Source organism: Enoplosus armatus, chromosome 9 (genome assembly GCF_043641665.1).
Source record: "Enoplosus armatus isolate fEnoArm2 chromosome 9, fEnoArm2.hap1, whole genome shotgun sequence".
Classification (NCBI taxonomy): Eukaryota; Metazoa; Chordata; class Actinopteri; order Centrarchiformes; family Enoplosidae; genus Enoplosus; species Enoplosus armatus.
This window is the reverse complement of record NC_092188.1, coordinates 5,482,235-5,499,127: the sequence shown is the minus strand read 5'-3', so window position 1 is coordinate 5,499,127 and position 16,893 is coordinate 5,482,235. Positions and strand designations below refer to the sequence as shown.

The 16,893-nt window shown below is 40.4% G+C and overlaps 1 protein-coding gene across 2 annotated transcripts in view; it reads right to left on the bottom strand.

The window, feature by feature from the left end:
• Nucleotides 1–1,981: 1,981 nt before the first annotated feature.
• The window catches only part of LOC139290743 (lamin-A-like), a 29,538-nt gene continuing 14,626 nt past the window's right edge, over nt 1,982–16,893 (bottom strand). For both annotated transcript variants that reach the window (XM_070912598.1, XM_070912599.1), the window contains exons 3-13: nt 10,994–11,150; nt 10,176–10,301; nt 9,333–9,503; nt 8,636–8,761; nt 8,073–8,293; nt 7,104–7,410; nt 6,883–6,990; nt 6,340–6,459; nt 6,185–6,244; nt 5,878–6,051; nt 1,982–4,176 (exon numbers count right to left, since the gene is read on the bottom strand). In XM_070912598.1, coding sequence (XP_070768699.1) covers nt 4,141–4,176; nt 5,878–6,051; nt 6,185–6,244; nt 6,340–6,459; nt 6,883–6,990; nt 7,104–7,410; nt 8,073–8,293; nt 8,636–8,761; nt 9,333–9,503; nt 10,176–10,301; nt 10,994–11,150 — 1,606 coding nt within the window. In that variant the 3' untranslated portion in view covers nt 1,982–4,140. The remainder of the gene's footprint in view (nt 4,177–5,877; nt 6,052–6,184; nt 6,245–6,339; nt 6,460–6,882; nt 6,991–7,103; nt 7,411–8,072; nt 8,294–8,635; nt 8,762–9,332; nt 9,504–10,175; nt 10,302–10,993; nt 11,151–16,893) is intronic.

Sequence of the window (16,893 nt, the reverse complement as noted above, 5' to 3'; positions counted from 1 at the left end):
CTTGGGAATGTTTATGTGTTTGAACTCATCTTAACATGCTGTAATTGAAGTTTTCCACACATTTTGCTTGCTACTGATCAGCTGGTGTGCATGTTTAAAATGCCCCTTCTGTCTCCATCATCAAAAGTAACTAATGGAGACATTGTTTTAGGTTTTTATTTTGCTTTTTTTTGGTTAAATTTAGGGATATTACATGTTCAAAATCCAAATTTCTAACAGGCAGCTGTGGATGAACTCATTATAGCTGGACAAAGGTCATGGGACCTTCTTAAGATATGAGTTCACTTTGTACAGCAATCTAAGTACTGCAAAAGAATCCTGCCAGCGTTTGAGTCTTTTGTTTAAGACACATTATTAAAAAAATGTGTTTCCGGACTCTGGAGAAGTCAGGTTGTTTACCACATGAAAGCCAAGATGAAGAGCATTTTTCATGATAATTCATATCACCGTCTTCTCCAAATGTGGCATTTAGATACACAATGATACACGTATCCCCTGATTGTGGCTCACTCGTTGCTGCTGTCAGATGAAAACTTTGTAAATATAGAAATGAATATATTGTTAGCTTCACAGTAATGTAGAAGAACAGCCCGAATTTAAGATGATCATGTTTTTAAGGGGTTTGTGTGACCAAAGATATGCATTTGCTCAATAATAGATACCAAAAGCACAGCGTAAATAAACCTTCATCAAATGGGCGATTACAAACCAAATCAAAGCAGCGCCATGAATGTCAATGCAGTGTACGACAGCAACTTTTGTCTTTGCGTGGTATTTAAAGGGCCGGTTCACCCAAAACACAAAAGAGTACTCCACCGATTCAACATTGCAGCTCTACAACATTGTGGGACTCACAATGTACAGTTAAAAAAACATCAAAATCGATGCAGCAGAACCAGAGATACCATCTTTTTGAGTCAATGTGTTCTTCTTCCTTGTCTAAACTTTGTGCCTACATTACCCACAATGCAACTAGACCGCCGTTTGCAGTTTGTTTGGAGATTCGGGTGTGTTATGCTAGTAGCTGCTAATGTAGCCTCAAGCTGCTAGAGGTTCTTTCTAACTCCACACCCCCACATTTTTTTTGTCATTTTCAAATTTGTAGTCTTCAACCCCAACCACCGCTGACTCAACTCTTGAGTCTGAGCCTCACTTGAGGCTCCCTCTGGAGCCACAAAAGGTTTTATACAATCTTTTTCGCATATGCAGTAGTACTCTCCAAGAACTGTAAACAGACTTTGATGTGTAAATCCTAGTTGTATATATTGTAGACATGCTGATATCTGTCTCTGCAATTTCTGCTGTCAACCCCATGTCACCATGAAGTGGTTTTAAACTACTTTGTATGAAAACTGTTGACAGTGTGTTCTGGTGATTATCCACAGTAACAGGGATACTGTTTCTGGTTGCTGTAAAATAAAATTTAATTTTCAGTGCTGTGAGCACCACAAATGAAATTCCATTCACTTCCATTTTATTGGCGTGGAGGCACTAGATACTGCTAAAGGTGATAAAAGGTTTTCTTTGTAATGTGGATGAATTGACTGTTTAATTGCCAAATGTGTGTAAAACTATGTAAACTGTTCAAAATGTTTTAAAACAGTGAGGAATTAATCTGTAGGCCAACCTTTAAGTTAGTCATTATTTCTAAATTGTTTTTGTCAACCAAAGTCTTGTGTTGCCTCTAAATAATTTTAGAAATGCTTTAATGTGTTTGTTTTGTATCAAATTTGGATAAAATTAAGTTAACTGTCCTGTCAATTAGATAATAGAAACCCTGAGTACCAGAAAGAATGTACATTGCGCTTTAAATGCTATAGTTTTGGGTAGAGCTTCAGCTTTTTTTAACGTATGGCCAAATATTTTTGAATGTAACCATGGGAACATGTGTATATAATGTAAATAAAAAATGGCTGCACTTTTCGTCAGTGGTTTTGAATGACAATGTTCTGTATTTAAAGGAAATAACTGCAGTCAGTCATTGGAAAAAAAGACTTTTACTCAACATTGTTTTAGAAAAGAAAACAATTCATTACATCGACTGAATGCATGGCTTTTCCATAACGTTAACAGCATCGTTATGATAGAAATGAGACAACTTAAACCAAATGACATCTTTGGCATTAAAGACTCAAAACAAGAAATCCCTTTCAGTAATATTTTAAATCCTCAAGTCCTTCAAATGATTCATGAGGCCTCCATGAAGACTTTTACAGAAAGGGTTGAACTAACATTGCACACAAATGTCAAAGAGCAGCTGTCCCTTTCTGAAGAAAACACTACAACAGGTTCATAATTTATAATCAGTCAGACAGCCCTCTGAAAAACCTGTTCGGAGAGGGATGATTCAGTTAATAGTTGCAGAAATTACACAATTACATACAGTAATCATGTCTCTTTAATTTACATGTACATATTAGATAAATGCTATGTCTTTGCTAATTATAAATCTGTGTCATAGAGGCCAAATACTAAACATCTTTGGAGCTGGCCATTTCTTTAACTAACAATTGTCATGGACTTTTTAAGGCACTTTAGGGATCTTAGTGTCAACTTCATCTACTTGACATCTACTTAAAAATGATCTATTAAGTACATCAGAAACAAAAAACAAAATACCAAAAACAGCTATCAAGTAATTTCCGTAAATGCTTTGATATGCTTTTCACTAGAGTATAAATGACTTAAGCTGCCACACTACAGTACAAATCTACCTGCTGTGCGTATTTGGCGAGGCCCTCAATAAAAGCAGCACATGAAGCCAAAGTCAGAAAGTATACAAAACCCCACAATCCTACTCCGATCCCAAAATCATGCCGGGGGATTTGCAAAGCCAGTAAGCTTAGAGGAAAGAGGGTGGAGGGAAGAAAGCCCTTATGACCAGTTCTTAGGAGCAACACAAACCAGAGGACAGCTGACAGTCACAAGACTGCGATAGGAGTCATGTGCTCGAAGAACAGTGATTGTTGTTCTTTTTTCTGCATTCTAAAAGGCACATTTGTGTTTATAATCTGTAAAAAAAAAAAGACGCATTAAAATGTTTCCAAAAACTACTGTTGCACTGTTGTAAATAGCAGCTACAGTTCTCTATTAGAAGAGTGTTGATTGGGTTGAATAAGCTGAGAAATCCTATAAATATATACTGACTATATGGCACCAAGACTACAAATATAGTACCCATTCCTGATATGTCCCCAGGTGGAAAATTCCATATTTTCCTATCATCACGACAAAAAATCTTTGGAATTAAAACAAATAAGGCAACACATCTACATGTACATCAACCTGAGATACACATGTGACTCGTTTAACCGGGTACATTCAACTTATCCAGCAAAGAACAATTCCTTATTTCTACACACGTTCAAAAACATAACCAAATGCACTTCTCTGGGGTTGAGCTGTGAATTGTAGGAAAAAATATATTCATCTCAAATAATTATTTTCTCTGTGTGCACCACAGCTGCCCAGCCATCTAAATCCACATAGAAAATGTACTACGACATGTCTAAGGCTAAGGTGAAAAAAACCTGAGCTTACAGAACTTTGGCATTTTTTCTTGACTTTTCCAACATAGATGTAAAAAATCTAATCTAACAAATCAAATTTATTTTCTCTGTAGCATATAAAGGTCACAAATACAAAAATTTCACCAACATCTTACATAAAGATTTGATCTATTTGATGGGCGATAAACATGATTAACAAACCCCACAGGATTCGCTCTCCTGTCGTCTGTATGGCTGCAGAGACTTATTCCTGACAGGGTTCACTAGCTGTGCGTGTTGAGTGATGACCCGGCTCGGATCGAAGCACTGGTCACTGGAGCTGTGTGAGAGTGTGTGTGCGTGTGTGTGTGTGTGTGTGTGTGTGTGCGCAAGGAGAGCAGGATGCAGTATAAGCATTAGCACGACGGCACACATGCAATAGCATAACTGGAATATACAAAAAAAAACTCAAAAGCTGAATATGAAAAAATCCTGAGCCCTTTGCCAAAACCTCGAAGCAAACTGCAGATTAATCTGAATACAAAATAAGACGAGATCATATATAAAAAAATAAAGACAAACATCCCAACAGTAGAAAACGGTTCTCCTTTGTGGGCTACAGGAGGTGGTGGGTTCAGGTGAGGTCTGGTTTTCACATGATGGAGCAGTTCTCCGGCTTCACACGGCCCTGATGGAGGAAGTGACACAGAGAAAATAAGAAAACTGGACATTAACACACAAAACCAGACAAATAAACTGGGCTAATGATGAGATGACTTTTGTAAGGTGGTCACTGGTTAGCAGTTCTATTTAGTTTTTAATGTAATAACTTTTTCTCCCTCAGTAAACCAACACACTATATAATAAACAGAAAAGTGCAACTTATTTCTTGTTGGTGTCTAAATATAGCTAAATATTTAAATACAGGGGATTGCTTGGTTTCTATAAATGAACATTAATGTGAGTAAGTAAGTTAAGTATAAAAAATACTGCTAATGCTATGCTATCTGCATTTTTAATAGTTTTTTTAGAAACGCTTTATTCTAAAGATTCATAATTTTCAAATAAATATTGTGATAATTTCCTAAGTTTCCTGAAAATATTGATGTAATTTGGTGCTAATTATACACAAAAATAAAACTGCTCAATTGGTACACAAATTATTCACAATTCATTTCAATTAGTTGCTGTTGCAGCCAACAGTGCGCAGCAGGTCAGCCGTACAAGCAAAAAACACTACAGCTAAAGCATACAATTCAACATAAATGGAGGATAAAGTTTCCAGTAATAGATGAGTGACAATTAAATATTTGTTTGGGGTTTGAATGGACCAGTTCTTTCCAGGAAATCTTATGTTCCCCATAATTAATATCAAATTAAACAGTTATTTTCGTTCCAGGAAACTTCCTCAAGAAATTATAGACCTGTAAAACAAAGCGTTACCAGTGTTTCTAATACTGGTTTGACTGGTCAGAGGTCTGTAATTTCATATCACCAAGCAATCAAGCCGTTTGTCCGTCCTCCTAGTAGTTAAAAATCAAATCAACGCTGAAGAAACGCAGAAAGCAGAGGAAGCATCAGATGGTGACTTAGCCAATCAAAGCAAACAGGGCACCCCCAAAGTTTACTGCAAGACTGATGCATATTATCCAACAGTGCAAACATCTCACAGTCCCTCGCTCTCTTTGCTGCAAATACGTTACACACAGAGTTAAATATGGAGCTCGTTTTGTCATATTTAATCCTTTGAGGTGTGTGAGGCACAAGCTGGTCTAAACCTCAGGAGTACTGACACTCCGTCAGTGTTCAACACAACGTTTCATTTGGTGTCTTGTTAGGTTGAACTCCGGTGAAGCTGCTCTGTGGTGTTTTCAGTTTGTTGTTGGGGGGCTCATCTCTCTCAGACTTACAGTTCATGGCTGTGGGATTCCTCGAATAACTTTATACGTTTGTTTGTGTATTGCTATAGCAAGCTACGCAACGTGGCTTTGTTGTTTCCGCTGTGGTCGTTGATATTATTGTTTTTTATTTATTTATTCATTTTCACAGTACATCACATGCATTTCTACATATAGATGTGGAGGAAAGTTTCTCTGTGAAGAACAATTTGATCAAGAACGCTCGCAAAGACGGACGAAGTATTGGCATCCTTGGATTAGATGGTCGCACAAGATTGTTTGGTTTTGATTTGATGGTTTGTATTTTTAACTGCATTTGATTTGTAATGAACTGCAGAGGTCTTAAGCCAATCTTCTTCTTGTATACTTTGTTCTACAACACTTAGTGATGTCATCTTGCAAACTATTTTAATCAGTAATAAAACAATATAAAGTAATATTTTGTCATAAAATATAATACAACGCTGTCCTGCTTTATGCTGTGTAATCACCTGTCTGGGCTCGTTGGTGCCCATGAAAAAGGAATGTCCAACGAGGCCTTCAGGTAGACCCCCGCTGCTGCAAACACCTGTGCCGCGCTCCGACGGCTGCCCACAGGAGTCGCATATCACCTTGCGGCTCCGCAGGTTGTACTCGTTCTCTGCGCCGCTCGTGCTGTGAGCTCCCTGCAGGGGGCAACACACAACAGGGTGAGTTACTTAAACTCTCGACAGGGAGATGCTGCAGTCACAGTTAAATTGTTGTGTTTTCAGATTTCCTGGATTATTCAAGAGTTGCCTAAACAGAAGAGGAATTCACCATATCATCATCGTCATCATCATGGAACAGGGTGCGGGTCACTTTCCTCATGGCCATTTCCTGATGGTGAATAAAGTAATATAATTATTAATTTATTGCCGTTGAAAGGAACCACAATGTAAGACAAGCTCAAACAAATACAGATGGAGTCAGACCTCTCCGTTGGCATTGATGAGGCTGGTCTGCAGGAGCTCGCCGGTGCCCCAGGAGTTCTGGTTCTTCCACACCAGGTCAGTGGGGGGGTTGTGGGTTCCACCGCCAGATGCAGCCCAGATCTGCAAAGGTCAAGACATACAGACAAAAAAGCAAAGGATTAAAAATGTAAAAAAGGTGGCGTTTTCTTGTTTTTTCGTGTTTACATTCAGTGTATCTCATCAAAAAGCGTTGTGTGTTGCGGATTTTTGAAATATTTATATCCCTATTTAATAGCTGGGAGTCTTCTTCCCTGCATTTTGGCACATTGATTATTTTCTTGACGCATTACTGCCACCTGTCGATCAGTGAGAAAGTGTGAAGAAATTGGCAGGAATGTGCATTACGTCACCTGCATGCTCGTGCGCATTGCACACAATACAAACAAATCAGGGAGCCACAAACTATTGCTCCACAGCAATACTAGTGGTGGAAAAACTCATAGAGCACCTTTATGAATAGAGAAACAATAGTGAAATTAACAAAAGGAACACGGTGTAACTTACAGTGACAGTTCCTCCAGCCTTCAGAGTGAACTTGTGGGGGAACTTGTAAACGATGGGTGTGGCATTTCCTACTTGTCCCTTCACCTGCCAGTTGCCCAGATTTTGGTCCTGCAGGAGAGAAATGGGAAGAGAGATGGAGGACAGAAAAAAAAGTGCTGTGAAATCACCTTCAACCAGGTCACAAGGGTTTGAAAAGCCAGCTGTTAGACAGAGTCACTTACCTCGTCGGCCTTGTTGCTGAGACGGATGAACTTGCCCTCCAGGTCGACCTCGTCCACTGTGATGCGGCCGCTGGCCGAGGCGTGCTGACTAATGCGAGTCTTGGTCACAGTGCCCCCCATCACGCTGGAGGTCTCGCTGTCATTGTCGTTGAGGCGGCGCTTCTTGGTGCTGCCCGTGCCAGAGGAGTTGCGGCTGCTGGAGGCGGTGGCGGCGGACTGGACCAGGCGGCTGGTGTGACTGTGGCCTGAGCCCGAGGTCCGTGTCACTGTGACCTTGGTGGGTGGGGGGCTGGGTGACAGACGCAGCCTGAGGAAAGAGGGAGGAGGAGATTTAGATGGTAGATATAGACCGGAGCAATCAGTGTAGCGTACAGATACAGAAGTGCCTTTTTATATCTCATCCCTACTGCTCGGACACTTTTACCGATAGCTATTGTAACCAACCTGCTCCAGTGATTGGGTGATGCTCCAAGAGCCCCAAACCAGAACCAGTCTAGGAAGAACTGCCTTTGATGTTACTGTAGCAGTCTCTGCATCAAAACACGTCTTTGTAACTTTCAGACCATTCATAATAACCGCTCTCTGCCTGTGAGTGCTTTCACTGAGCCTGAACCTTGTTTTCTGTGATATTAACTGACTCTGTTTCTTCCTGTTATTTTGTTTGTATTTTTGTACTTAACAGGGCGTTGCTGTAAAAGAGCAGGTAGGATGAAATTTAATCAGATGATGAAATTAATGCCACACTGACAAAGTATAACTTGAGCTTTACCCTTCATGCAGACATTTGCGGCTGGTGGTTATTCGCTACACTGTTTGCTAATTTCATCTGATCTGTGCTTGATTAGCAAAGTCAGTAGAGAGATTAATGACTTTGCTGTTTGTATTCTGACTCGTGAGTGATTCCTCCCTTGCTTCCTTTGTCTCAAGGTGGCTGTTTTTCAATCGTCTTCTGTTTTACAACAACCTCACCTCTCCTCCTCTCCCTCCAGCAGCTTCCTGTAAGCATTAATCTCCATGTCCAGGGCCAGTTTGATGTCCAGCAGCTCCTGGTACTCTTCCAGCTGCAGCATCAGCCGAGCTCGGATCTCAGCCATCTCCTGCTCTTTATCCTCCAGACGCCGCCGCATCAGGTCCCGCTCCCTCGACAGAGACTCCTCCAGCTCTCGCACCTTGGCCTCGCTCGCTGACAGCTGATTTAGAGAGAACACACATGCAAAGGTTAGTAAATTAAGAGCAGTCTGTTCAATCACTGTTCAATCAGGTGAAGCTTAATATCAAATGAATCACTGGTGCTTGGTGAAGTTAAAAAACTACTGACTGGCTGAATCCTTGGACATACATTTTATAATATTTTCATGTTATCGTTATGTAAGTTTTACACTTTATATATATACTTTATATTTATACTTCTAGACTTGTGTAGTTTTTCTTTTTTCTTTTCTCTTACTATGTTTATTGTTTTGCACCAAAACAAATTTGTATGTGAAAACCTACTTGGCAATAAATCTGATTCTGATTGTGAGTGTGTGTACCTGTTTCTGCAGCAGGCCGAGCTGGCTTGACATGCCCTCCATTCGAACACGGGTCTGCTGCAGCTCTTCATGGGCGGCTCCCATCATGTGGCTGTTCCTGTCAGCTGAATGACGTGCGTTCTCCAACTGACAGAGAGAGATGGCAGAGTCAGCTACCAGCAGTGGTTTACTGCACTGAACCACCGGATTAAAAATGGTGCTGCTCGAAATACAGATTATCAACACAGAGTTGTGTTTACTGTATTTCAGGTGACGTCATCATTTAATGAATTAACGCTCTTTTGAGACCAAAACAGAAATAACTCTTCAGCTTGTTACTTCTTGCAATCCTTCCTATTAAGTTCATTCCTATTTAGAAACAGTGATTCCCATAATAGATTTTCTCAAGGGGTCTGGTAAAACAAAGACTGGTTTAGCGATGGTTTCATTTACAAGTAAATTCCAATGACAAAAACTGCTGCTACATTCCCACAAGACAGTGGTTATATATGTTAAATTAATTTCCCTCCTGTATATAGATAAAAGGCAAGAGACAAGCTAACGAAAGGATGTTTACACTGATAAAAAAAAAGGGACTATTTGTAGCTTGTTAAAGTTAACATCCAAACACAAAGCTGAACTACTATTAAAGACAACTGAGTAACAGTCTACTTGGACTCTCGGTGTCGACAGAGTCTCCTGCAGCATCTGGACGTACCTTAGAGTTGTAGGTCTTCTCGATCTCCTCCTTGTAGAGGCGGACCTGTTCCTCGTGTTGGGCTCTCAGCTCGGTCAGGGCGTCGGCCAGCTTGCTCTCAAACTCCAGCTGACGCCCGCTGTCTATCTCCACCATGCGAGACTCATGCCGGCGCTTGGACTCACGCTGCTCCTACAGACAGACAGGTTGATGGTTATCAGCCTCATAAAGCACTTACTTTTAGTTTCCTGTATTAGCCTTTGTCACATGACTAGTCTAACTTGGATTTGTGTTGATTAGAAGCTAATTTGACTTTCTCAACTCTTTATTGGACTACAAAAAGAGTCATTTGTATTGATGTTTGGTTTATTTTCTTTCAGGCACTACAAACAATTGAAAGAGACTCCACATGTAGAAACCTGCTCTGGTCAATGAGCTTAATTGCATTGATTAGTCAGTCCCTGTGCAGTAATTGCTTGTTTAGAAGTACAGAGCTCCAGCAGAGAAATCTACCTCCCTGGTGACCTTTGAGCAACTCCTAATCATTATGTTTACATTTGGAAAACACACATCTGTGGCCAGTGTTGGTCAGGACCAGAATATTGTGAAAATTGTGACTTCTCTTAAATCAAAGCACTTAATTTACAATTTGTAAATATTTCTACTTGCACCGTTATATAATTTCTGTGAGAATAAACTAAAATAAAAGAGTAGAGAAGCAAAAAAGGGCATCTGCGAGACAGATCTGCATCAGGAATGCAAAACAAACAAGCAGGTGTTTGGGAGCGAATCAATATCCTGTGGAAAAGATGAAAAGTAGGACAGATGAATAAAAATAGAGAGGTTAAGGTGAAGAGTGGGAACCTCGTTGTAGATGTTCTTCTGGAACTCAAGTTCCTCCTTCACGGTCTGCAGGCGGTTCTCAGCGTCGACTCTCCTCAGCATCTCATCCTGCAGCTGCCTCTTGGCATCGGCTAAGTTACCGTCCAACTGGGAGGGAGGAGGAGGAGGAAAGAGGAAGACAAGATGAGAGAAATGAGATGAGAAAAATGTTCTTTAATGTTTCAAACGCAGCTCAAGGTGCAGCTTTGTTTGAGCTATGAACTATTCTTTTAAGAGAAAACCTGCAGTTTGTAAGTGTGGCCAGTAGGTGGAGCAGAGCCACAACTGTACATATGTCAGTCCTATGGAAAAATTCATTGATAAAACAAAAGAGCAGAGAATGCAACCTTGTCTGCCTCACCACCTTGTCGTCATTCATAATCAACTGCATGGAGAGTTAACGTAAAGTCACAACTTCCATTGAGGCCTTTCTGCACACAGGAGGCAGAGAAACACACTGAGACAATTATTTCAAATGACATTCACTGCAACTTTACTTAACCCTGCAACTCCAACTACTGCAAGGTAGCAACCAAAGATTTTACAACTTGTGCCCCTGTTACAATCAAGGGAAGTCTTTAACCAGATGTAAACAGCAACAGGATGTTGAAAACACAATGTTTTCTGGATACAATTCAGAGTGATGTGTCATGGGGAAGTGGTCCTCTGTATAAATAAAAATGCATTTCTGATTTTTCCATGGTTTCTGAATGGGTTTGTGTTTGCTCTGAGCCATGAAACGTGCCTTTCCTGCTCACAACAACCATGTAAGACTTCAGTACCAATAAAAATGTTTTTACCTTGGCCAACTGGGCCTTGAGGTCCTTCACCTCAGCTTCCAGGGCTCGCTTCTCCCCCAAGACAGTGTTGAGGGAAGCATCTTTAGAGTTGAGCAGGGCCTCCAGGTCCCGCAGCCTGACTAGAGCCCCCTCCAGATCAGACTCCTTTTTACTGTTCCTGTAAAAGACACGAGACAGAGAAGATGTAGACGTTAGTTTGCGGCCCCTTCGACACTGTATGTGTCATTACGTCATCATATCCCTGTCGGTGGGTTTCAATTGTGGCCTCTCTTCCTCTATGGCAATGCAGCTTGTCTCTGTTTTTCAGGACTGTTCTCTTTGACATCATTTTGCTCTTTTTTACTTTGCAGTTTGAACACTTTGGACCTGTGTAAGTCATCTCATGTGGCTTTAAAAACTCAAAGTGCTGACTTCTAGACTTCTATTATAGCTGATACATGTTGCTGGGTGGGATTAAACCTGAGATGACCCACCTCTTTCATTCAAAAGCATTTATTTGCCTCGTGTTGAGCACTTTGAATTGAACTCTGTGTTTGAACGGTGCTATACAAATTAAGTTGCCTTGAAAGCATGCATGTTTTTACATGTGATTAATACAGTGTTGTACACAAACGTTGTTTTCTGTGACAGGTTTACATGACAGTCTATTCTCTTCACCCAGTTAATGCGTTTTTATTGGTAACTTTGAGTCGTGATTTACTTTTAGCTCCAATTATGTCTCAAATCTGCTAAGTTGCGCTAATAATAATAATGAGAACATGTTCCTTTATTTCTGCTTAAAGTGAAACTTGATAAGCGGTGGATAACTGTGCTGCAGTGACAGACGTTATGGACGATACAAACTATCATTGTACAGTGCAGTGAGTGCAACAGTTGCCCACTGTTGATGTGAACTGAACTTCAGGCCAACACATCAACGTACTGTTATTAGCCCTCTGTACTGAATAAGAGCCCATTAAACGCCATCTCCAGGGAACCTGTGTTGAATTAAGAGAATTCACGTTTGTTACGCATGTGCTTGCGCATGTGTGCACCGCCCCTCCTCTAACATCTCTACAGGAAACAATTTAGAGTTGTGGCTGGAACAAAAAAAAAAACTTGGATACAGCGATGGAAAAACAATACATTCCCAGCAGAAGAAGAGAGTGGAGGGGAGAGAGAGAGGTTGTTAGCAGTATAGGTGGTTCATACACAGCCAAGAAGGAAATGGGCTCCCTGTTATTCTATTTGGCCCTGCAGGCTAGTCTTCATTGTCACTAATAATGGCCATCTGCTGGGGGAGATGGCTTCCAGGCTGGTCACACAGACCGGTCACTGCCAGCCGGGTGTTAGGACGAGCAGGCAGAGTGAGCTACAGATACTTTAAATTGAACTCTGGCACAAACACGCTCACAGCGAGACTTACTCAACACATGTACAGGACAGATCGAGTCCATTCACAAGCTACTGCCTCAAAAGTGAAACTGTAATTTATTGGTTTATGATACAGCAATCAATATCTTTTGTCACTGAATTCAATAAACACCAATAAGGCTTCAGAAGAGCTTGAAAATGCAATTCTGCTTCCTGAAAAGAGCTAGGACAAAGAGACGAGGTAAAGTGGCAGAGAAGCAGAAGTACACTACATCCCTGCAGCAGGCAGACAAACAGAAAAAGCAGAAAGGGGAAAAATCTGAAAAATGAATGAGTCTATTATGTCCAGAAAAAGTCTGAAATTAAATCCAGAGAAAACAGATCCATGATGCGTTACAGATGTACAATCAAGCTTAGAGAATTTGAATGGGTAATTATATAAAAGCCTCCCAGACGGCTCATTGTTCAGATTTAAAAAGAAAAAAAGAAAAGAGGCATGGCCCGGTGTTTGAGTGGGTCCAAATCAAATAAGCATCATGGCCACCCATGCACACAAGCACACACACACATACAAGAAGCTCTGGGAAGGAGGGACAGACGTCCTACATCAATCTCCCGTATGGCAGTGACGCAAAAACCCCACCCACGGTACTGTATGTGAATCTACACAGTCTTGATCAGACATGTTTTCCAAATGTTACAGTGGAATACATACAAACAGTTGCCACTTTATTAGGGACACCAAGCTAAAACAATAAACCCATGTGAAGTTTTTGTTGAAGCGGTTTCAGAGAGGTGTGGAGCCAACTGTGTGGTCACTTGGAGGTAGTTTGTGATGCTGTTGAGTTGTATGTGTTATATTGAGAGGTGTTTCCAATAGTTAGTTTACCTTACCCTCAGTATATTACACTGCATTGGCTTTTTCTAGGTGTACCTAATAAACTGGCAACTAAGTGTATATATTCTATGGTAACTCAATGACCTTTTCCAGAGCCCTTAACCAAATGTAAATGACCAGATGTTGGGACCAGATGTTCATACATTCCTTGTTTTGCAGCAATGCACCAATTCATGTTTCTAAACTTTACAAGTAACTCAAATACAGTCTTCTACTATTTAAGAGCTGGCTGTAAAAGCCTTGCTCAAGTGCAGGTTGTTTGACTGACTTTCAGTGAACAATGTGAAGCAAACACCAGTTTATTAGGTACACCTAGCTAACTAATACCATCTAATACAACAGTCCTCCAATAAATCATGAAATCATCATATAATGTTCGATTTTTTGTTTAAACTGCTTGAAAGAGATGTTGATCCAATTGTACGGTCATTTTGGAGGATGTAGTTTGTGGTGCTGTTGGAGTTGTATTGTGTTATACTGACATGTGTTTCTATTATTTTGTCCACCCCATTTACATCAATGATTGCAGGATAAATAACAGAAACACCTCTCTCTACATACAAGTTGAAAACATTGGAGGAATTCTGAGTAGATCACAGAGCTGGGGGAAATTCTTTTTTGTTGTAATACTTCAACTCATAAAAGGAGACGCAAGAATGTGACCGCAGTTATGACCCAGGTGTACAAGTGCTTGAAATTATCGCTATAAATACACAGGGAAAGACACGACTGTGTCAAGAACACACACGCACACATATGCATACCTCAAACATTCCCTGAATTGTCGAACCTACAAAGACTGGAGCCTACAGCAACACAGTCGCCCCACACAAACCTGTCAGCCATCAAGTGTTAAGACGCCTACAAGACGGACAGATTAGTAACTGGGGTAAAACGAGACGTGGTTGCTGCTGTAAAATGTTTTAAATGACTATTATCTTGGTGCAAAAAGGACGAGACAATGCAGTTTAACCACCTCTGGTTCCCTGAGGCTTGTAAAACTCTAGGTGTGATGAAAACTAATTTTCCAAGGCTGCTGCTGAATTTTAAATTCACCACAGTGCTGCTCATTAACATATCATGGACTTAAATAATAAACCCAAATCAACCCAAACAGGTATGTGTAATGAAAGACAGACAAAGAGAGACGTGTTTTCTTTTTATTTAACTGGGTGGTAAAGTGTAAATGCATTAGTGATGTGTGCACACATACACATTTTTCACATTTGTCTGCAACTTGAGATAAACATTACTTGAAACTATACAGCTCTTTGTCTAGATGTTAATACTTTTTTCAATGACATTTCAACAGTCTGATTCTGCAGATGAATGCTTGAGTGTGTGTAGGTGGCTGCTGTGACGTTCATTAGTGCTAATGGGCCCAGTGGATCAGCTCCAGCAGTGAATTAATGGACAGAAGTGGGGTTGGTATATTGACATGCTGCTTGACTATTTGTATTCTCTTCATACACAAATATGATGGCAAGACAGAGAGGGTTCCTTACAACAGAACGTCATGCAGTGTAACAATTTGAGAAAAAAAAAGATTGTACCATGCAATTCTAGCAGTGCTGTAAGATTGTACACAATGGTGCTTTCAGCTAAATGCTAACGTCATAAAGACAATGCTAATACGCAGACGTTCAGCAAGTATAATGTTAATCATGTTCGCCATCTTAGTTTAACATGTTAGCAAGCTAACATTTGCTAATTAGCACTAAACACGAAGTAAAGCAGAGGCAGATGGGAATGTCAGTTTTGCAGGTATTTGATCAAAAATCAAAGTATTGGACAAATTAAATTTTGACCTGATGATGGCACTGGATGAAAAGTTTTCATACATTAATGTCTGTACCAAGTTCCACGGTAATCAATCCAATCGTTGCCAAAACATTTCACTTCACTTAAATGTCAACCTCATGTTGGCAGAAGAGGAAAAGTAAGCGGACCACCAAAGTCATAAGACATCGTCCTCTGGGGACCATGAATGTCTGTACCAAATTGTGTCTGCCAATCCATCTGGTAGATGTTGAGATATTTCACAGCCCAAGTGAAAACTGTGACCTGCTGGTGGCGCTACAGGAAAAGTCAGGGGACCACTGAAGTTGTGAGGGTTCAACCCCCGGGGACCACGGATGTCTGTACAAAATTTCATGGCAATCCATCGAACAGTTGTTGAGATACTTCAGTCTCGACCAGAGGAGTGAACCAACAAACCAACAAACCAACAACAAACACTGCCATCCCACAGCCGCGCTGCTAGCAGGCTAAAAATGCAAAAGGATGAAACAAATCTAAAAACAAAACAAAGCAGTAATGTACAGCAGGGAGGTACAGTATGATGAGCTAGGGTATTGTGGTTCTGTTCTGTACAGAGACTATTATTACATAGTTTCACCTGACCTCAGACCTTAACTGTAGAAAAGTGTGGATGAAAAATAAATCCTCTGAGTACCAGTGTAGTTATTTGTATTACGGTTGTTGCTTGAGAGCAACTCTTTATATCATTTCTTTTTCTCATATGTAACAGCTTTCACCTTGTGAGAAGAGTGTTATCAGGGGCTTTGAACAAGGTTGTGTAAAAATGTAGAAAAGATCAGCTGGCTAGCCTGCAAACAATGCAGCTACTGAGCACAAATTTGGTCACAAATGTGGATTATTTTCTGTTTGAATACACCAAAATAGAGTAGAGTTTAGAGTATAGTTGCAGCCTTGGATAGCTGCTCTTCAGGCTCTGAAGAGGTGGTGCAGACTGCTGTGAATTCACATATCAGGAAGCAGCTTAGCGATTTTCAAAATCTTGTGAGGAATTCTAGCAGTATTTTTGTCTCTCAACAACACTTTGCTATTACAGCATTTTTGTGCCAACAGGTTGAGCTTTCAAAAGGAAAAAAAAAATCTGTGGCAAATTAACAGCAACAGTAGCTTGGAATCAAGTGAATACCAAAGCACGACATACATTTTCTGACCAAACAAGGGCTGATAAAGCCGGTTCAATCTCTGAATGGCTTGTAAAATGACTCCCTTTGATGTGACCACATTTATTTTTCTAGGCTCTCTGGATTTAACACCGATGAAGGGTGGATGTGGGCCAGATTTGAAGCCACAATTTAAAAATTGTGATAAATAAAATAAACATATATGGTTATTTGCAGGTACTAGTTTAGGACCATTCAGCCTTGATGGCTACTGGGATACAATATCCCAGGCGGGTCTGTTAGCAGATATTTACACTGATTAAGCTGTTGACACATAGTGATAAATTAAACTGGATATTTTAAATGTCATGGTTTTAAATTAATTTAGTGGATAAAACATCACAACAGTGACCAACGGCTACAATAACGGGACTTCAGTTCAACATAGTTCATTCACTCCACATTCAGAGAGGTATCGTGGTCTGTACTGTTCTTTAACATGTTGTCTTTATTTCTGCTTCTCCGGGATGCAGCTCCTGGATGTGTGTGGCAGAAGGACCTTGGAAATCCGCAGTGTGTGTGTATTTCTCTTAAGTACATGTGTATAATGTGGGTGTATTTGTGTATTTGAGTCTGTTGTCTGCACTGTACATGTGTGGGAGTATTGGCTGTGTGTACCACCATGTAAGTTAAGTGCATCTGTGTACTGAATGTGTGTGTGTGTGTTATGT